Source organism: Nothoprocta perdicaria, unplaced genomic scaffold, assembly GCF_003342845.1.
Source record: "Nothoprocta perdicaria isolate Ctin4 unplaced genomic scaffold, notPer1 scaffold_247, whole genome shotgun sequence".
NCBI classification, from domain to species: Eukaryota; Metazoa; Chordata; class Aves; order Tinamiformes; family Tinamidae; genus Nothoprocta; species Nothoprocta perdicaria.
In genome coordinates, this window is record NW_020455474.1 from 568146 (window position 1) to 590800 (window position 22655).

At 41.2% G+C, this 22655-nt stretch overlaps 1 protein-coding gene across 1 annotated transcript; it reads left to right on the forward strand.

Annotated features, from left to right (window-relative positions):
* Window positions 1-890: 890 nt before the first annotated feature.
* Window positions 891-17107, forward strand: CHST15 (carbohydrate sulfotransferase 15). Its single transcript, XM_026039943.1, has 8 exons — window positions 891-920; window positions 4865-5910; window positions 7275-7614; window positions 9341-9487; window positions 12300-12456; window positions 14475-14631; window positions 15629-15776; window positions 16533-17107. The coding sequence occupies exons 2-8, from the start codon at window positions 5368-5370 to the stop codon at window positions 16721-16723; spliced, it is 1683 nt and encodes a 560-aa protein (XP_025895728.1). The 5' UTR covers window positions 891-920; window positions 4865-5367; the 3' UTR covers window positions 16724-17107.
* The last annotated feature ends 5548 nt before the right edge of the window (window positions 17108-22655 follow it).

The window sequence follows — 22655 nt, forward strand, 5'->3', positions numbered from 1 at the left end:
TCCTTAAAAATAAGCGAGAGGAAAATTTTGCTGTGTGTTTGGAGGGGAGGAAAGTCTTAACCACACCGGTGTGCACAGGTGCCACCAGTGAGGAGCTTCTGGCAAAATCTCATCATTGCTCTCCCATRTGCCAGTATCTTCCAAGCTTTGATGCTGGATTAGCTCCACCTGGGAAGCCGTAAAGGTGTAATTAAGTGGTGACTCAAGCTCTGAAATTGTTTCCTGAGTGTTGTAGGGCATGTGATAAAAGAGGTGGCTTCTCCTTTGATGGAAAGTGCTGCTGTTGCTCTGCTTTTGTGGATTTTCCTGCTGGATTCAACTGGAAGTTGCTAACTGCTCCATATCTGTGTTTCTTCTGCACAGAGCCTGAAGAGTGATGAGCAGAGCTGCTTTGGGTTGGGTTTGGAGAGGGAACTGCCAGTCTTGTCAAATAAACCATGGTCATGTAGACAAAACTGCTGATTCAGGAGTGATTCAATAGGTCTTTTTTGGCTCTTAGAGAGTTCAGAATTGGTCTTTTAAAGAATTTCTTAGACTTGAACAGCTTTCAAYGGTTGCTGTTCAATGGGTTGAATGTGTAGCTATGGGTTATAATCATGCTTTCCAGCTTTTTAAAATAAAACTTCCAGTTTTTTTTTCTAGTGATTGCCTTAAAGCTCTGGGGATTTTTATATCATTTGTTGGGAGTTGCATTTTGCTTTTTAAGGCAAACAGAAGGCGCTTTATGCAACTTTAGTCTACATGAAGTTGCTGAACTTTGTCACCAGTCATGTGACTTTGCTCTAGCCTTTTTTTATGTGTGATTTCTTTTTTTTTTTTTTTTTTTTTTCCTTGCAAGGAGTCTGCAGAGGTCAATAATTCTCATATTATTGATCCATCTTTTTTTGGCAGCTTTTTGGGTTTCTCTGAAGTGAATACATGTAAGTTCAGGCAAAGTTTATTTCCAATGATTTCAGCTTGATGAGCCAAATATGTACAATAAGTACAAGGACAGAGAGAGAGAGAGAGAAAAATACAGAATTCTTGCCTTTTTTTTTTTTTTCCCTGGACTTGCTTTCTTTTTCTTCAGATAAGACTTTTATTATGTGCACTGTTTATTTATTGAGCTGGTGTGATGGGCACGTTGGCAAGAGGAGCTTCCTCATGCTGCTCATGCAAGTACCTYTGCTTGAGCCAAAAAGACAACTTTGAGCCTAAAACCATCCTTTGGCCTCTAACTCAGTTCAGCGCCGATCCTTTCCAGAAGGCTCCATAGATGCTTTGGAACCTACTGATGAAGAGATGGGATTTGGCAATATTATTTTTTTTACATAACCCTATTTTGGCCCCAATGTTGAAGACAAGACAGATTTGCCTTTATTATATGCAAAACTCTTCCCAGAGTAATAAAAGCAAGGACAACAAAGTCACTTGAAATGAGAATGTAGGGAATAATATTTCCAGAGGCCAAGATACGAGTTGCTACCTAACGTTGTTCCAGGGTATCTCACTGCTCTCTTGTCTTTCCTGTCCTGCAGTCTCTGTGTTATATCTGTTTGGATGTATTAAGTGGTGATTAATATACAGCAATTTAACATAGATTGTGAATACAATGTATGTTTTGCCCTTCATGGTTTGAAGCACCCAGGGCGTTTTAGCAGAGATCATGCTGGGATTTGGGACAGTAACGACTCATAGCTCTAATCTCCATTCATCGTCTAATGCCTTTTAAATGCATTTATAGTTCTGGCCTCAGCGAGTCCCATTTTTTAATTATGTTGTGTGAAGAGGGGGAGCAAAGCGAGGTGGCTCCACTGACACCAAACAGGGAAATGCTGCTATATGTCAAGCTGAGAAATGTATTACTGGAGTGTGCTAAGTGGGTTTATAGTAGGTTAACAGCATGACATGCTTTCATGGGGCAGATGAAAAAGCAGAATATGTTTAAAAGAAGCAAGATTTATATAAAATACAGTTAGGAGTGCCAGTAGAAGTTTGTTTTATCTTTATTTTAAAGAATTATGAAAAATGTGGGGGGGAACTTAATGTTAAGGCTGGAGACCTGAGAAATAGGATGTGCCAKTGTGTGTGCATAATCACTTCCATCTGCTTATCTTTTTCTACTACATGGAGGAGAAATTTAGTTACAYGACTGAGCATATGAAAGCAGTTTTCTTTTGTAGTCACTGTGATTACAATCTTTCCCTGCAATTTTGCAGGAGAAAGGGGAGCAATTATTTGAAGTGTTTATTTAAAAGAAAGAAAATAAATTTTCAGATGTTTTCTGGACTGAGCACAAAAATACATGTGACTAATGGCACATCTTGCTTGTTTTCGTTTTATCAAAAACTTGTCTTTTTTTTCTACCTGTAGCTCTCTTTATGCAAGCAAGTAAAATGTAGAGAATATTCCTTTTTCAGCCTCTGCTGACACTCTGGCCTTTGCAACACCACGTAGGTGCATGTAAGGAAGGAATTGCATAAGAACACTGGCAGGGAAAACTCTTACCAGTTGGTATAGTAAAACCTCTGTTATGTCTAAATATAATTGTCAGCTTCAGTGTGCTTCAATTGAAAACAGTGGTTCAAGTCCCATTGGCTTCAATTGGAGGAGAGTGAAATGCAAGATAGTGGTTGTTTCTTCCCATTCTGGTGTGAGCATCTTCTTTAATAGTTAGTCCATGCTTTGAGTTTGGAGATTGCTGGAGCTTCTTGTTTCACAAGGGCTGCCTGTTGGCCAAGGAGTCTTGAAAGGCTTTATGTTCRTCCCTGCTTGTGGCTAGAGCTGGTATACATTTATGTACAACAGGCAAATACCACACAGGCATGATGATAAATAATTCACTGTGCCTTTCAACAAGAGGAAGTTACGTGCTACATTATTCAGGAATATACAGAGGTGCTGCTTATTGTGTAAAGCAAGTCATATTCYGCCAGTGAACTGACAGCAGCTTTGCAACTAAAATAACAAAAAAGGACATGAATTGCTTATTATCAACTCAAGTTTTATCTTTTTTTCTTCTGTTCAAAAGTTAGTCTTCTATTTAAGTACTGAAATATAGAAAAGAATATAGTGAAAACATTGAGTGGGGGGGGAAAAATAGAGATAAGACACATTCAAGTGCTTGAATTAGGTGTGCAAGGCAGGAAAACATGCACTGCTTACACTGGGGAAGATGCCGTGCTCCTGCTGTGCAGCGCAGCCACTGCATCCCTTATTTTGTAGTAAGAAAAAGGGGGGTTAACTTGATTACAACTTCTTGGTAAGGAAAGGGGAAGGAGKGGTAGCAGGGAATTACATCCTGACTTTCACGTGTTTATTATAGCTGGGGTTTTATTACATGAATGTGACAGTAGGAAATAATATAAAATGGTATGTCTGCAACTAGTGGCTTAAAAAATATCTTCTCTATTCTGCTAGCTGAGTAATATGTCATATTGCCCTGTGGTAGGTCTTCCAACTGCTCACCTAATAAAACAGCCCGTTGCAGCACATGTGCATAAGTTGGCAGAGTTATGGCTGCTGGTGGGACTTCAAATACGGTTTCATGACTGGTGTGATTAATATCTCAGCTTTACCGGGGGATAAGCATATTTYTCGTTCTTCGTGGATCTGCTTCCCATTAAAGCCTTTTCCTCAGCTGTCAAAGATGTAGTTAAAGTGATTTTTTTTCTCCTTCTTTAGTTCATGATATTTATATTGGAGTTTCATGAGAAGTGTCTGCACCCGATAAGAGTTCAATAAATCCCATTCTGTTTTCCTAACATACAAAAGGACATAAATTTCATAGGATTAGGAAGCTTGCACAGATTTTTATGCAGGTCTGGTTCTGGTGTTCTATATCCATCAGGGTATCTTTGATAGCTCTCTTTAAAAATTGGAGAATTACCCTTCTTACCTCTGAGTGACTGTCAAGGTCCTCACCTCCACCTCCTCTTTTGTAGTCCCCTCTGGGCAACTATCTGTGTGTTTGATTTGCTCTGTGACCTTGGTGGATTGTGCCTGAGCCTGCCCTGGCAGCACTTCAGGCTCCTYCTGTCTCCTTTGCTTCCTCTGTGAAAACCTTCGCTCGAAAGTCTTGTTGCTACCTGGGCTTTGTCTTGCCAAATGGAAGGTTTCCACTTTTTTTCAGAACTTTCCTTCCTTATCTGTCTTCTCTGCAGTGACTGATGTGGTTGGTTTCTCTTGGAGGTTTCTAATTTAAGTCTTGGACTCTTTCTTGGCTTTCAGCTGCTATTTTTCATTTGGACGTTCTTTTTTTTGGGAAAACTTATGTATATGAAAGCATAACGTTTTTAATAATGTGTGAGTCTGGTTTAATCTTTCTAGTCTTTGTGGCTTCTGTCAAAACCGCTGCACACCCCCTTACTCGGAGAAGCTCCAAAGACTGGTGCGTTTGAGGAGTGATGTACTGATTTCTTTCCCTTCAGTTTCAATATAGTCAGTAATTGGCATTTAAAGGCACTTCTAAAGGAACAAATTAGGAGTTATTGTCCATGGTCGTGACCCTGTTTCTTCAGAATTCAAAAGAAATATTGAGAGAACTGAAGGCAAAATAGCAAAATTTGGGGGCTTGTGTTAAAACTGGTAAGCGTGAATTGCCAAACATGTCTCCTATCTCATATATTGATTATGGTGGCTTGGAAAATATATTCTCATTTAAACAATAAAAAGTGAATGTGGAGATCTAGATGCCCTGTGAAGCAACCAGATTTTTTTTTTTGTTTGTTTTAATGCAGCTAATTCTGACACAATATAATATTTGTCTGAAAAATACTTTAGTTAGCATTTCATTGTCCACAGGCACTGACCTGACAGAGCCTATTCTGTTTTCAAAAGTAGCTTTGTGTGTATATCTATATATATTTTTTTTTTGTTTCTTTAGGTCTTTGAAGCTACCTCTGGAAAGATGACGCTTCAAGAAGCAGCAGTGTCACCTGGAACCTGCTTGTTTTAGGACTTTCTGGGAATTTCTACCCCTATTTGCCTATTCCAGCATAAATCAGAGGACAATGAGTTCTTTTTACTTTTTGCATATTTTCATGWTATATAATGATTTTTACTCTTTCTCATTTTGTTCGATGGGAAAAACTTGAACCAGTTTTGTATGCGATTCTTCCTTCCTCACATTCCTTTTGCTGAGCCAAACTCTTGGAAACCACATCCACTGTATGTCTATTTTTATTATTATTTTGCTATATGTTATATAGCACTGTCAGAGTATTTTTACCTCTTCTGGCTTGAACCTGACCTTTTTCACAGCTGAGTGTTCCTAGAATCACTCAAGGAATTAAGCAGCTTCAGACTGGCAGAAGATGACTCGTGTGCTCCAGAAGTATTTTTATGGTGGCGCTTGGGTCATTAACACAGTAGCTTAGCAGTATTAATATGAGGCATTGCATTAATTGTTGCATCCACTTATTGCCAAATGACTTGCACAGACAGTGTTTCAGATGTCGTGGTGCTGACCACGGCAACCAGAAGTGTCCTCTTTGCAAAGGAGAAAGCAAGGTGGCTTTGTACCGGGACAGCAAGCAGATGAAGTTGTTTGCAGTGTTGGAAGTSAGGACTGATCACGGGGAAAACTGGAATGGACTTTTCTGCCTGAAGAAGGGGAAGATATGCAGCTTGATATTTGGGCTGGTTATAATGACCCTGGTGATGGCATCCTACGTGCTGACTGGAGCCAAGCATGGGCTGCTGTTGCTGCCGTCGCCGTTCCATTACGGAGCTTTTGCTAGCAATCCAAGCTTRATGGACAATGAAAGCCTCAGTGACATGAAAGACCATTACCAGCCTTCTAAAATTAATGTTTCATATGTAAAGGATTACCCAAGCATTAAATTAATTATTGACACTATTGCCTCAAAGATAGAGTTTATAACGAGACAGCACCCTGATTTAGAAGAGCTGAGGAAACAGGAGTCCCATGTAAGTATGAACTAAAGCTTGTCTGGCACTGCTGAATATTTGTTTATTCCAAGAATTCTGGGTCAGTCTTTTACTGAGGAAAAAAGCATGYAGCTCTTCTGATGTTTGTTTATTTATAGCACCTGAATAGCTGATATTATAGGTCCATCGTTCCAAGTCACAGGAAAAATAGATATCTAAAGTGATTTTGACACCTGAAATAAGGTCAGCTGTACAAACACATTGTGTTTTCACCTTGTCCCACTCAAAAATCATTTAAGCTTGGTCAGATTTTCCAGGTATTTTAACTGATAAATAAGAAAGAACCTGTCTTATAGCTCACTACCAGAAAGCCTTCCTGAGGCTTGATCATTGCACACCTTCCATTTTCAGAATGGAAAACTGGAAATTAATATCATGCACTGGCTAAATCAGTCCTCCTAATAATTATTTTTTAAATCTTGTCTTTGGTATCTCTTAAATTAGTGCAACAGATTTCAGCAGATTGCCGATGCCAGATTTTACTGGCAAAATGAGCTTGAGTATACACCTGCAGTATGCAGGCCCCACCAAGGTGAGGCAAAACCAGAGACTTTTAGTTGTCGTTTATTTTAAGTTGGATCAACTTTAGGAGGAGAATTGCTGGGAATTTTTGGAATTGCTTCTCCTTTTTCCTTACTGTTGATAATTCAGTGAGCTCCCAAATAGGGTAATAAAATAGAAAATTAGTTTTAGATTTAAAAAAAACTAAAATCTGAAGAAGTTGTTTTGAATTTTTCTTTTGCCCTGCTTTCCACTCTTATCACCTGGATGACTGCTGTTGGCTTGCCTGAGCTAACCAGCCCCAGGAGTGCATCTGGAGTCACTCCCAGGCCTCTCTGATTTGCTCGTTAATGATTTCAGAGAGAGGTTAAAACTGGTCATGTGAGAAGCCCCCAGAGATCCAGCAAAACTAATAATGTGGTTGCATGTTCCTTTGAAAACCCTCCTGAAATCACCACTTGCTGGAGTCCGTTTGTATTTACTCACATGCCAGGAAGATGATAGCCTTGGGAACTAGGATTTTACAAATTGAATCTGAGGGTTGTAGGGGAGCTAAGGGGTTATGGAGGTCCCTTCTAGCCTTGAAATCAAGGATTTTGTGAATATGGTCTCTTTGGGCCAGTCTTTGCGTGGGATCTGATTCCCATGTCATCAGAAGCTCTAAATTAGGTCAACTTTGTATTTAAAAAAAATAAGGTTACAATTGTCCACATATTGTTTTCATTGTGATTTGTTTCTGTGCTGTATATAACCGACCAAAGTGTTCTGAGCACATATAAAGAATATAACTAAATGTAATATTTTTGCTGCCTTTACTGAAATTGTTGTTCTTTATGTTGCAGATGTTTTCAGTAATTCCTAACAAATTCCTTCCAAATAGCAAGAATCCGTGTTGGTATGAAGAGTACCGCGGAAACACAACCACGGATCCGTACACAACCAACTCGTATGCACTGTATTCAAAGCGCTTCCGCACCATCTTCGATTACCTCAGGAAGGTATTTTGGAACCACTTGTATCACTATAAGGACAAACACTATCGGCTGCGTTGCCTTCCCCATTTCTATATTATTGGCCAACCCAAGTGTGGGACGACGGACCTTTATGACCGGCTCCGGTTGCACCCTGACGTTCGCTTCTCGGCCATCAAGGAACCTCACTGGTGGACCAGAAAGCGCTTTGGTGGGTGAGCACGTGCTCAAGTGTTCAGAGGTCTTGTCTCTGTCAAGCCTTGAAATTTCCTGTTCATTTGGGATGAAATTTATGGAATTGATTCCATGTTGGTTTAGTTTAAGACCCCAGAAGCTAACACTTCTGAAAATCTTGGTCTACAGATGCTCAATATGTTCTAGTCTGCTTTTCTTTAATGATATTATGCATTAAAACTTTCACAATAGTGCATGTTTCTGGTGGGGAATATATAACCTGTGTTATGTTGACCTCTTCTGTGTTGGACTTGCTGTTGTGTGGAGCAAAGAATCCAGCGCAGTGCAATGTAGCAGCTCATGTAGCAGACCCTATTGGTGTCATTGCAATCCCTTGCTATTTTTAAGCTTCCCTGGAATAGTAAAGCATCTCTTAATATATGTCTTAATATGCCTTAATATTCCTTCTCTTGCAAGAAGGTGGCCTGYACTAATCTCATACCAATGTTTCATGTGCAGTACATAGAAAGCTGGCTCAGATATAGGAAGCTCTGCTTTGTTCACCTACTTTTTGTTACCACCTGTAAAGCAGCTGGTGGAACTGGTGGAGCAGCTGGTGGAGCTAAATTCTAATGAAATTTTTATTGTATGCTTTTTGTGTATAACTGATATAATAATTTAAATATTCATTAACTGAAAACTAATCTGAGGAGTAAACTGATGTCTCTGTGTAACAATGCTGTGTACATTGTATATATGCATTGTGTACATCTTGTTGTGTACAGTTACTATATACACATGAAGTTGTAAAACTAGTGATGTAAATGAGTTTATCCATAATTTTCTGTATTTAATATTGATGACTAAGACGTTCTAGACATTTTCTAAATGAATGTTTGTCATAAGTTAGAGTTAAAGGAATACAAACAAATGTTTGCTTTTGAGATAATTAACTCTAGGAAATAGGGGAGTGAACTGTGGCACTTGGGGGTGGTTGTGAAGTCAAGCAAGAGGATCGAGGTGGTGCCTCCTGAAGTGCTATGGGAAGAACTTGGTTCATTGTAGTCAGTAGTTGACTGAAGACAAGTGATGAGACTTTCCTCAGGACAGAGCAGAAGGTGGAGGGGGACTAGAGGTAGAAGGAAAGGAGGAATGGGACAAGGAGTATAAAAATGSACAGGTTTGGCTTGAGATGCTGAGAAATGCAGCAAGGAGGCTGCTCCGATGGAAACCCCTGCAGTGCAGGGAAGGAAGGAGAAAAAAGGGAAACGCCCTGGGAGTTTTGTTTTCATACTTCTGAAGATAAACATGTGAATGATTTCCCAGCTTTTTGATTTGAGTAAGTGCATGTTGATAAGGGCATATTTGGCATCGAAGTTTATTCTCTGTCTGTTAAATCTAAAATGCAGCTGGTATTACTCCACTATATATTGGTGTAAATGAAAATAGAATCTGGTCTTTTTTATTAATTTCAAAAGCTAAATTTAGAAGTAAGTAAATGCAAGTTATTCGTGTGGAAACTATAAAGCAGAACACTTCAAGTTATTTTCTATCAGTGTGAATTTATGGCTTAATCATATAGTATCTTGGATCTCCGCTACTTCATTATTGGCACTTTTATCTGAACGTTACACTCCACGGCTCTAATTTTGTGCTGACATTAGCTGGCTTAGTGCTGCTGGCACCAACGAAGCTGCCTTGATTTACACCCTTGCTTAATCTGGCCTTGCCATTATTGAATTCCCTTTTCCGCTGTTTTTCAGGAATAATCCGCCTGAGGGACGGATTTCACGATCGCTACCCGGTGGAAGATTACCTGGATCTGTTTGACTTGGCAGCACACCAGATTCAGGGGGTACTGCAGAGCCAAGCAGCAAAAGAAAGTGGCAAGATGAGCAGAATCGTTATCGGTAGGCGATGCTGGACCAGTCTTGCTGTTTTTCATGGCCATATCCAAGTAGTGCATAAGTGTTTGCATTGCCACCTAGGCGTACAATGCTAAGAAGGAYAAAGAAGACCTTGATGTTCTTCAAACATAGTGTTCATTTTGTCTTCAGTGAGAGAGAATTGGCTATACCTGCAGGTTCCTGGTCTGTAGCTTCAGATTGCAGTGCTGTAACCGTGTGTGTTTTGTCCCAAGTATAATTATTTATGTTGCTGCTTGCAAATGGGTGCATAGAAATCCTGTAATGGGATGGAGATGCAGCTCTTCGACTCCTTGGTGGAATCAGATCACTGCCCATGAGAAACACTGGCAGGAATTTTAAATTTCTGCTTTTGCTTTTTTGCTAAAAACAGAAAATTGAGGGGGAGCAAGTTTTCAGTGTTTTACCRTGCTTATTCTGCCACCTCAAAATCTTCCAGGGAAACCAGATGCTTTTTCCATGAAAATCCTGGCTGGGCAAAAGAGACCATTCCCTTGAAAGGAGTTTTGAAACAGGCCCAAATTGTCATCCTTCAGAAAACAGAGGCGAGATTTTTGCTGCTAGTCCTCAGTGAATTGGATCCAACCAAAGTTTTAGCCCGTCATTATAATGCAGCTTGAAGCACCGACTCAGCTATAGTAACATTCATGTGCTACTTCCTCAGCCCCCACTTAAATTGATCACTTYGCTTTATTAAGTGCTCCATGTTGAACCAAACTTGCAGGATGAGGTCTTGCAAGATGTTGCCATCAAGGGCATCTGCATATTTTCCTCATACTTTCAGTAATACATCCTGTCCTTTCTCGGGTGAAATGCTTATACTAATTAAATTGGCTAATCTGATTGGCAAAATACATCTTTGATTGCTTACCTCCTGTTGGAGATGTTCCTAGAGTTCATGGTTTTATTTTTTTACCCTTCTCATTCTTATAATGTTAAGGTTATGTTCACTTTTCTTATTAACATTACAGGAAAAGTTCTGAATGATAATGCTCATTAAGTCACATTTTATAACTCTGATTTAAAAAACAGAAAGCCCTGAAACAACCCAAAATCTAATATAAAATGAATCTGTAAGCTTTATGAAGATGCTTTAGAATCCTGCATTTTCTTATGTCAGGTTATTAGAAAGAAAAGCCTAATTAAAGCTATAAAGATTTCTTTAGTTCATCAGGCTATGTTATTTTGAAACATTAAGCTTCTTTGGTTGTTATTACTTAGTGGATAATTATTATACTTTTCCAGACAAAACAGTGGCTGCTTAGAGAAGAGCCAAGGGCCATGCTGATCTARCTTGAGGCATTCTGAGGAGCACTTGTTTATATGCTATCATTAATATGATATATTCACAAAAACTTCTTGTGAAAGCCCAACAGGATTTTAGTCCATTAGTCACAGAATAAAGGGGTCATGCACTTAGGCAGCTTAGTAAGTCATATGTTCCTCAAGTCCATAAGAAACTAATGTTTTTCGTTGTGTTGTAGTAATTTGAYATAAAAATTCCTGTAGCAGTGATTAATTTCTCATGTTCATTATGGTGCTATCTCCTTGGAGATATGAAATCTGCATTATAATGCTAAAGGAAATACTGTCACATAACCAGGACTGGATCTGGCTGCTTCACAAAATTAAAGATGTGGTCAGATGAGGTCAGTGAGTTGACCTTTCTCATATTGGACAGTTGTCTTCTGAGAAGATCTGCCTGGCTGAACCAGGCTGTCCTMGCCTGGACACGTTAGATCAGCGCCTTGAGTCCCACGCAAGTTGAGAAGGACCCAATATGGGAAGCAAGCTTTTATTCCCAGTAGAAATAGAAGCTGGAGTAGACTCCATCATATATTCATGTGGCTGAGGACTTTCTGGATGAGTTGGGGTCAGTCTTGATGATGTAGCATGCTTTGGTCAGCAGGACTGGTATGGTGGGATCACATGGTAGCTCTTGTGTTGTGGACCTGCCTTTTGGCTGTCTGCAGCTGAACTGACTTCTATCTGGGCACTGGCTTGCAGGGCAAAGAGTGCTTAAATCTAAATGTATTATTATTATTATTATTATTAATTCAGATAAGAACATCTGCTTACAGATGTGTTATCTTCAGGTTTGGTCATTGATTGCAAGCTAATTAGAGAGAATCCAAAAGTGAGGATCAAATATGGTTAGAGGAAGACCAAGTGTGAGAGAAGATCAAAAGAACTGTATTCCTTGTCTAGAAAAGCAGAGTCTGTATATAAAAGGTTTTGAAGGCCAGGGGCCTGAAGTTACAGTGAGAAACATAGACTTAGTGAGGAAAACMTGTCCAGTTAGCAGATTGTAAAACACTGGAATACGCTTCCTACTGTGATTGCTCTAAACCTAAATAATTCATTAGAAGCTTGCTCCTCTGAGATGAGGATGTGGGCAGGGTTCTGCAAAGAGCAGGAAAGCCTTGAAAAACTTCATGTCCCTTCTATCTTTGRGCTAGAGAGGTCAGAAACTCTGTGCAGGCAGTTCTAGCCCCATTCAAATGCACCACCAGCAGGATGGTCTGTGGTTAGCAGATAGCAATAGTTCTGGTGAAATTACATAAAACCTGCTGTAATCAGCACTGCATACACTAAAGTTGTAGGCAATGAGAGTCTTTCAGCTCTGCAGAACGTTAGCCAGAGTTATTCATAAGAACAAGCAAACTCTGTTTTACAGAAAAAGTTAATAGTGGTACTTCAGTGGCCTATAGGAGTGCAAAGTCTGGATATAGTGTATACATATATGAAAAGTCTTGAAATGAAATGAATTCTTAATAGYGATGCTTTTGAATTCCAGGGGAGGCCAGTGCCTCGACAATGTGGGACAACAATGCTTGGATTTTCTTCTATGACAACAGTACAAATGGAGAGCCTCCATTCTTAATCCAGGATTTTATCCATGCCTTCCAACCAAATGCCAAGCTTATCATCATGCTGAGAGATCCTGTTGAAAGGTGAGCAAGGATTGTAAGCAAATTTTCTTATTCTTGCTTATTGTTACTTTGTTCTCTTGCTCTGAACTGAATATCCAGTTCAAATATATGAATATATTTGATCTGCCTGGTTGATAACATGAAATCTCAGGGACTTTTGTTCTATGTGCCTTGAGGTTTTAAACTGTGATGTTTTAAATTGCAGTCCCYGGTTTGGGCCAAGGGGGTACAACTGGTCCTATCTGCCTCTCTGTAGCCCTTTGTGGTTGTTCCATAGGGACGTTTGTTGTGAGCTCCTCCTGGATCAGGAGATGCATTTCCCAACTTCTAGTAGCCTGTCCTGACCACAGGAGGGAGCAGATGGGAATTTCATTAAAGAGAGCTGGCTGAAGTGGCTTCCTCCTGCAAATTCCTGACAAATCCCTGGTTGCTTTAACTGCCTGCCACAACATGGGCATTGCTATTTTCCAGCCGTAAGGGGTGAAAAGCAAGTTTCTGCTCCAAGTTGGCCTGTCCCTTTGCTTGATGACATGACTGCCATGGTGTAGTTATTGAATTGTAATGGATTATGGTCAAGGATAATAGSTTCAGGTAGCAGGAGCAGCTGAACTCCCAATAAGCAGTGGGTTTAAGCCGTAATATCCATGCACATGCCCCCAAAATTAAAAGCAGGTGGAAAGAAACAGAGGAAATCTTCAATGCCTTGTGGAGCAAGAAYGTGTCTTCAAGGACGTAGCTGTCCTATGTCAGCGAGTCTTGAAATTATGGGTTTACTTTAATGGATGATTAGAAATAATAAGCAGAGTTTGCTGCCGCTACAACTGCTTAAAGACAAGAGGAAGAACAGAGGCAGTCAGCCCCCTCACCCTACATGTTGCTTATTTATTATAGTTTTCTAAGACTTCTTATTTTTTGTGTGTAAAAATAGAATTGAAAACATCCTACCACAARTATAGGCCTTCTCTTCCCTTTTTTTTCTAAATGAATGCAGAGTGTTCCTTTATGTCTCTTGGGAATTAGTGTCCTGTTCTTGCAAAACACTGCCATAAGGAATGAGTGCAGCGGGGCTATTCCCATGCTTAAGTGCTTTGCTGGATTAGGGCCTAAACTTTCAAAATTAAATGATGAATTTTAAAGTACCCATGGAAATGTAGGGCCCAGACTTTTGGGTTTAATAAAATATTTAAAGGAGTTTTAAAAATATAAAAGGAATGGGTGCAACCGTAGAGGTTATTGCAGCAATAAAATGAGACCTTAATCAATTATTTTTATTGGTTGTACCGTAGATACTTGTGTGCTTTGAAAAGAGGATGAGACAGGCAAGATTTCTGGAAATTTGTGGAACAGGGCACTGGGCTGCAATGCAACCTCATACTGAAGTCCACCTAGTTACAGCATTTGAGCTTAAACCCAGAAGACTCGCATAAAATTGTTAGTTGGGAATTTAACTAAAATTTGCTACAGAAATGATACGGGTTTGGAGATGGAGCTCTCTGAAAAGCCAGGAAATTGGCTCTCTTTTCCAGCTTTGGAGAATGGCCATTTTAGTAATGTCTCAAAAATCACTATATCTTTGTCACTTCTACCCGTTCTTCTGTTGTTTTTGATTTGGTTAATAAGTTTTGGGACAAGAACTGCTTCTTTCCATGGCAACAAGGAGCCTCTAATAAAATGGGGACACGGCATCCGCCCAGACAAGCTCTACTATTTGTAGCTAATGCAAAATATATATTTGACAATATGTATTTGAAAAGTTTGCCCTTGGGAGAATGGTGTTGGATCATCATTACTAGGACCATGATCTCAAGGGATGCTGAGCTTAAGAGGGATTGATGTTTAGCAGCTCCCTAGACTGGATGTTGCTCTAAGCCAAAACTCATCAAAATGAAGAGAAAATCCCTCCCTGAGGGAGCAGACTGTTAGTGGGGTACTATTGCATATATATGTACTGCTTTTCTTAACTAATGTGACTCATTTTCATTGTCATGTAAATGGACCTCTCATTTCCTTTGCCGCTTCCTTGCGCGTTTCATCTGCAGGTTGTACTCCGATTATCTGTACTTTGCGAGTGCGAATAAATCCGCGGAAGACTTTCAGGAGAAAGTGGCCGAATCGCTGCAGCTGTTTGGAAATTGCCTGCTGGATTACTCGCTGCGAGCCTGCGTCTACAACAACACGCTGAACAACGCCATGCCCGTGCGTACCGCCCCGGGACGCTTCGTTCTGTGCACGCAGCGATGCCGTGGGTCAGGCTTGTAGGTGCAGCAAAACACAGTGCAAATAAGCACCAAGGAATAGAACTTTTCCCTCTTTTATCTGTAAATCTGAAGAAACACGTGTGTGTATATATAAATATATATATTTATACATATTTATATATTTTATATAAAATATACATTTATATTTTATATAAATTTATATATATTTATATATATAAATATATAAATATATAAATGAGCGTGTAAAAGCTGATGTACTGGCTCAGCTGCCTCCTCAGTCTGCTCCCTGATGAATGCCAGCAGGAATAATACATTCTTTCTATTGTGCGCCAGTATGGAGAGCACATTTAGTGAAGATTGCAGCTGAATGTGCAAGCTCTTTGCAGACCTCTCCAAAAAGTAGCTCTGGCAAGGATCTTTGTGGTGCAAAATTGCCTCCAAATCAGCACAAATTGCATATTCTTTTGCAAGAAAAGRCTACCAACAATCAGATAAAACCTTTTTTTTTCCCCCAGACTGTGCACATCAGGAAATAGAGAGGGGAAAAAGAATGACAGAAAATTCTGACAGAGGATATGGGGAAGTAATATAAGCTYGGTTTTTCAGGACTCACATTTTTAGGATAGAAGAGATTTCTAGATTTGCTTGAGTGGGAGGGAAAAAATGCATTTTGCAGAATAATATGGAAGAGATTGACTTGGAGGATCAAGCCTGGTCAGTTTGCCATCAAATTCTATTTTATTTGTTAAAGCTGTAAAGGATTCGTGGGGAATGTTTTCCACCGGGGAGAAGTTAATGCCAGAAGTGCCTCCTCTGGTCAAGAACAGTGACAGAGGCAGAAGGAAAAGGTTTTTTTCTCCACCATCTTTTCTTCTATATTTAAAAAGGGGTGTTTCCTTCCTACCCTGAAACACCATTGCATTGCTAATTCGGTTGTAAAAAAATTAATTTTCCTTTGTGTGTTTTGCTTGCAGGTGAGGTTGCAGGTTGGGCTCTACGTTGTGTATCTCTTGGACTGGCTAACTGTTTTTGACAAGGACCAGATATTAGTTCTTCGCTTGGAGGATCACGCCTCAAATGTGAAATACACTATGCACATGGTGTTCCAGTTTCTGGACCTAGGTGGGTGTTACCTGRCTGATTTGGGAGAAGAGCAAAAAGTCATATTATTGCTCTTCTTGATGGTTACTACTTTTATTACATGAGGAAGCAGAAGCATGTGGCTCTATTTTTGAAAGGTACATTTGTCTTGTTGCTTTGAGTAAAGCAAAATTAAAATTCCCAAATTCTCATAGGTTTGAGAGAAAGATTGGTGTTAGAATGTCTAATAAGATGTTATAAAAAAAAAAAAATAAATCAAAGCCACTTACACTGGAGGCCTCTATGTTACTGTATGGAATGGGGTCCTGCCTCTGAAGGCAATCAGAGCAGGTTTGCTGTGGACTTGCACAGATGCAGAGCAACACCATGTGTTTTAACCCCTTCAAAATGTGCTTGTGGGATCCATGAGTGAGACTTGTAGAGTTTCACTCTAGCAGGCGAGAGGCAGCTCATACCATGAAATACCTGTGACTCCAAAAGGGACAGAGTTATATTGAATGTCATATTTGTTTTCTGAAAACAAATCTTTTCCTCCAGGAGTGATTCATGCTGCTTGTTGTAGAGATGATTAATATGAAAGGAAAATATATTATTTCTATGTTTGTTAACTGTGATTTATTTTACAAACCGAAGCTTGTGTTCAGTATTCTGAAACATCGCTCCTGCTAGCATGCGATACCATTTGTCTTCKCTTGGCAAATGTATTTAGTCATTTATCTTTTTCAGCATAGGCATTTTTTAAAAAATATACTAAGACAATGTTGTATTTTACCCCAGGACCTCTAAGTGAGAAGCAAGAAGCCCTGATAACCAAGAGCCCTGCATCAAACACTCGACGACCTGAGGATCGCAGCTTGGGACCTATGCTGCCAACAACAAAGGCAATTTTGAGAGATTTCTATAGGCCTTTTAATACAAAACTGGCACAAGTTCTTTTTGATGATGCTTTTTTATGGAAGAGGACATAATATGTAAATTTAGTGCCATAAATACGGTGTTTAAAGGAGTTTTTATTTTTTTAAATTCTATTTTTGTGTGTGGACATTTATCTTTTTCCCATTCCAAAGAGAAGCCGATTGAGATGAGACTCTCGCCTTCAGCACATGTCACAGCAGCTCTGTAACATTTTCCTTGTGAGAATGTAAAGCATCTTGCTTATCAGTTTCTTTTACCACAGCAAAAAAGAGTGGAAGAGCGCTAGTACGAAGGAGAAGTCTTGCACTTTGTTGGGATGTTGAAGATGAACCTTCTCTAAGGTGCTGCAACACAGAATTAGCATCAGTCTCCTGCAGTTACACTTATAATCTCAGTCTCAGTATATGTTATTCATCCATTCTTTCAAACTATCAATGTCATTTAGTCATTAAAATTTTTAATGGAATTCAACCTAAAACTTTGCTTCTTTTTATCAGCATATGCACCAATGCAGTCTTAGCTCACACTAAAGTKTTTCTGTTTTTTTAATTCTGAGAAAAAGACAAAGGTAAATGGCTTTAATGGATAATTGTATTTGCATAAATATTTCAGGCCTCATTTATACCTTCAGTTTAAAYGAACTTTTCTAACCACAGGTTTCATACCAGGAATATAAAATTCTGCTTTTAAGAATGAATGAATGMGATTCAAATAGTTGGCCCATTACAATTTTTAGTGTAACAAATCCATTTGTCTCCTGTATTTTGCTAATGTAAGTACAGATATATAACATGTTCGTCCCATTTGCACATTTTCTTAGGAAAACCAATAACAGGCCTAGAGCAGAGTCCATTGCTGGCCAGGGAGAGCTTTTATTTCATGGTGTTTTCTGTTGGCTCCTATACAATCTCTGAAATATTCCATTGCCAAGAATTATGCATTTTAAAATCAGTATGTGACATCTTGTCCTTAGCTGCATYGGTGTGCAGGGAGATGGTGATATCCTGATGGCAGGCAAGACGGGATACATCAGCTAATGAATTAATTGCACATGTAACTTTTTTCCCTTCTTCACAGAAGATGAAGGTGTCTAAATAAAAACAGATTCAGAAATGCAGGATTGAGAAGAAACCCAAAATCCATGGGAGAACTTTGGGCTATCTGGAAGCTGTAATTAGACTAAATTCCCAGAAATGGGAATGCTTGTTGTTTGTAACTTCCTTTCAAGGGCTGCCTGGTGTGTTCTTCACAGTGCGATTCTGAAATACACTTACAAATGTTAAGGGTGAAATTYTTCCCTTCTCCTCCATGGGGACTTTTTTTGGGTCTGTGTTTGCTAAACTGAGAAGTGWTACTAGAAACTTCCCGACTCCTGAACATTTCATAAATGTTAATATGAGTGAGGAAATGTGACAGTTTGTAACAGAAATCTTATACTGACTCCTCCTGGAGCTGATGACTCTCCTCCTTGGAAATGTGCTATTTAAAAGAAAAAAAGCTTGGAATAAGTGGTTGGAGTAACCAGTTGTAGACCCCCAGCTCTGATTAATTCTAGTTCAGAAATGCTGACAGACCAAAGAGGAACGAGGAACTCGGTGCTGCCTGTTTTACCAATGTAAAAACATATGGCAGCACGAATCAGAATTAACTCGGCACTATTCATAGATGTTAATTTTTCAATCAACGCTTTATTTATGCTAAAACCTTATGGCAMATCTGTTCCGAAATAGAATAAACATCCCATGGTCAGGAAAAGGGGGTTTAGGRGCTTCTTTCTGCCTCTAGGAGAAAGCTCTTTTCACGACAGCTTTGCTTCCTTGCTGAGACGTGAAGGAATTCATTATTATTGTTCTCATTTGCTGAGAACTGAGCTGCCTCAGGAGCAGCAATTTGCTAGGAAATYGGACTTATGATCGAGATAACATGTTGTCGCGTTTGCCAAGACGGAGCAGTGGCTCCTTGCAGAGCGCTCCGGAACTGCACGTTTCGTTCTCCTCTTATCTCTGCTGCACAAAAACTATCCGGGCGCAGACGCCGCCTGCCCACGTCCAAGTGCCCTGGGGACGGAGGGGTCGTTTCCAAACGTTCTCTCCGCTGCCGTGGAGGAATGTGCAACGTGTTTGCCGCAAGACCTTGGGCAGGAAGGCCGCAAACGTTGGCTGGTTGGAAGAGGCGCGGTGCAAACAAGGGCTGCAGCTCGGAGAAGCAGCCTGTGCGGCGCGCACGGAGGGCGGTACGTGGTTATCTGTGCCATCCTGGGCTGGGATGTGGCTGCACAACAAACCGTGGGGAAACGCSGGGGGTGTGACGGCCCTGAATACGTCTTTCTGGCCCTCAAAAGTCATCTGCTTTTCCCCTAACCCCAATGGGGTGATAGCGGCGGCGCGGAGCCAAGCGTGGGGCTGCACTACCGCCCCGTGGCGAGCGCGGGCAGAGCCCGAGCAGCCCGTGCTCAGGCTAGAAACCTTCTCCCATCGCTGTCCCGCGTGTGGTACCCGTGGCCACGGCCCTGAAGGATGCGCAGGGGCCTGGGGCATCTCCCTCGCTGCCCGTGCCTCACCGCAGCTCTTCATCCCGAGGAAATTTTGGGGAGTTATGGTGTTGTTTCATTAGCGCATCTTTCATTAGCGCTTGCCCCCTGCCTGCATCCCTTGGCTTCGGCTCTCCAGGGAGCAGAGGGCTCTGGGGTGTCCCCATGGCCCCTGTGCCACCAGRTTGTCTTCACAGGCTGGCCAGACAAGTTGGGTATTTCCCCTGCCTCAATTTTGGATATTTTTTAAAAAATAAGGATGACAAAACCCCTGTATTTCAGACTCCAGTGTTTGTTTGTCTTGATTTGCAGACTTGGCAAGCTGGCATGTCTAAGGCAGACAAGTGCACCACGTCCTTTAGGTCACGCTCAGGTTTCCTCAACCCTCCTGGTGACATGCAGCACATATATATTTCTATATACAGATTTTTCTGGGCCTGAGCTGATTTAAATTAAGTGACTGCTGCTCTCTTAAGTCCTTTTTGGGAACAGCAGCTACCAACACCTTGTTCAGGAAAGTTTTGCAGTGCTCTTAAAAAGACATGAGGCAGAAGCACCATCAGCCCGTGGGCCTCATATAGACCTTCCCCCCCAGACAAACGGGTGATTTTGCAGCCTGGCAAACATGGGAAATCTTGGCTAATGTATGGAGGAGCTACTGAAGTGATGTTCTCTGCATGAAATAACCCACAATACTTGTATGGTTGGTCGTGTGTCATCTCACTATGAATGGGGCTCAGTGCGGGGTATCTCCCCTCAAGTACTCGGGCTAAGCTCAGCTCATCCCTGCAGAGCACGCAGYAAGGGAGGATGCAAAGACTGCAGTACAGCAGCTCTGGACACATAGAAAGGAGGAGGGAAAATAATAAAAGAAAGATATCTTTTGGAAAAAATGTGATTGAGTCTGATGCAATCCTGGAATGGCGAAAGAAATCGATGGGGCAAAATTGCACTGAGGAAAATAAAATCAAACAAGGTAGTCAAAAAATGAAAGAAGTCAGATGGAGAACTAAGGAGAAAGAGAAGGGACAGACATCTGCCAGATGGAAAGAAAAATCAATTTTTTGACCCAGAAGAGCTGGGGAAAAGAAAATAATGATAAAATMCTGGCTTGAGGGAACAGGTACCACCTGAGGTTAAGTGGACTTGGCTTTGGGGTAACCTTGAGCTGAGTCTCTGTCCTGTGGGTTAGAGCTGTGGGGAAGGCATTCACATGGCCTGGCCTGCTCTAACACTCCCAGCACTACCCCTATGGGAGGGAGCAAACTGTCCTAAAGGGGCTAAAAGTGATTTGATTAAGGTGGGAGAGAGGTTAGAATAAAAGTAAGAGCTATAGCATCAGCTTAAGAAGTGGAAGTAGAGGATAAATGCTGTATGTGGAGGAAAGGGATGACATTAGGAGATTTTTTAAGGAGTTTTCTCCTAGTTATTTTATTGTATACTTGGAGAATCTCAAGAGCAGAGGCATCCAAGCGAGCAGCAGTGTAAGGGAGCAGGTCCCCATGTACCTGCCCATGGGCTGGGGCTCCTGGTTCATGTGGTGGGTGCTGACAGCAGCAGCGATGCCGGMGGGGCTTGTGCCTGTCCTGGCCCCCACATCCCATGTGTGGGGGATTGCTGGGATTGGGCATGGCTGGGATTGGGCATCCACTGCGCATCCCTCAGCACTGTGTGGCTGGAGAAGGAAGGAGCAGATCCCTCTGCAGTCACATGCTAAGAGGTCAGCTCAGGATCTGTGGGATCATTGAAATGTTTGCTAAATGCTGCACTGTGCAAACGAGCCAAAGCACCGCTCTGCTAGTCATCTGTAGTGTCAAAATGTGAGAAATGTGCCTTAGACTGAAAAGCCTTTGCTTAAGCAACACCTTCTCAACAGGGAAGTATGGACCAGTCCTTCAGTCCAGCGGTTTTGGCTCCAGATGAACCCTGGACACATATTCCCAGCCCAAGGCAGGTGTGCAGGAGCTGCTCCCAGAATTTTTGCTGTCGGATCACGAGCAAAACGCTCCGAGTTTCACTAGATGGTGCCACAGAGCAGCCCTGGCCTCCCAGCCCTGCAGACTGTGCTTACACATGAGCTTACACTGAGTGGCTCTGCAATAGTTTTAACTTCTGTCTGGGTCTGCTGCCCAAGGCTGTGGTGCCCAATGAACACACCAGTAATGACAGCTCAGAGGGGCTGTCCCTAAGGAAGCGTGAGCTGTGGCAGGGATTTGCAGAAGAATTGAGCAAACTCTCCGAATCCCAAGCTCTGGAAGGCAGCAGGTTCAGAGTCTTTGCATGGAAAGCAAGATAAACCTCCAAAGGAGAAGCCACAGGTGTCTAGAACTGCAGGATTTGCAGCAAATTAAACTGCTGCAAGAGTCAGGAAATCAGGAATGCTGCAAAGTTTGGGAATTGAAAAGACTCGAGTTGGAGAGGGGTGAAAATCTCCAAGTGCAGCCTTAACATGGGTAGGAGCCAGCTGATTTATTTTAGAGACCTATAGCTTGTGCCACGGTGACTCCCCTCCAGGGAACCTCACGACAAGAAGTGTTCAATGTTCCCTGTTGTTGTGGMAGACTTTAGTTAACTTGGGACTTTMAAATACAAAGTGCCCTCAGATGTGGGTCTTTAAAAGCTTGACCCTACTCTTAGGAGCACCTTTTTGATGAATTCAAAAGTATTCTCAGTTGTTCACGTTGGTTTTTGATTGCRTTTGTCCCAGTTCTCCCAGAGCTCCTGAATTCTGGACCCGAGATGTACATTTTCTGCTCTGCAGCTCACGCCAGTCCCCAGAATAACCCGAGCTGTTTCCTAGTTAATTTTGAGGCATTTTCACACTTAACCCATTTTTAATGAACAGATGGATCACAAATAAGACGGGATCAGGTTTGCAGCTTAACCTGCTGCAAATATTTGCAGATGCCACCCGAAGAAATCATCAGGAAAACGAACATCCCTAAATAAAGTGTAAAATGGATTTGAATTAGGGCTCCTCCTCTGAGATGTCTCCACGGCTCGTCACAAATTGAGTGTTTTCAACCAAGTTCCTTGCATTACTAAGTGCACTTTATAGTTTTTGCACTCTTTGTGTGCAATGTGATATTCCAGTGCACGCTGGTATGCTGGTCCAGGCCCAGCTAGCCTTTCTCATAAAAATAGCCTGAAGACAAGTTTCTTCAGAATCAGGACATTTTCGCTCATAAATATTAGATGCATCAGGAAGTGAAATTCCCTGTTGAAAGATAAGTATTCAAGTTTGCTTCACTCACCCTAGCATACTGTATGCATGCACAAAGCCCCAGGGAACGCGGCAGCACTCTTGCAAAGTGAACCAGCACTGCCGTCCTCACATGCCAAAGTCCTTTCCTCTCTGCAATGCATCAACAGGGATGCCGAAATAGAAATATTTTTGTCTGATTTATAATCCTTCAAAGTTCTTCCATATTTAGAACATGGGAAGTGTATGCAAC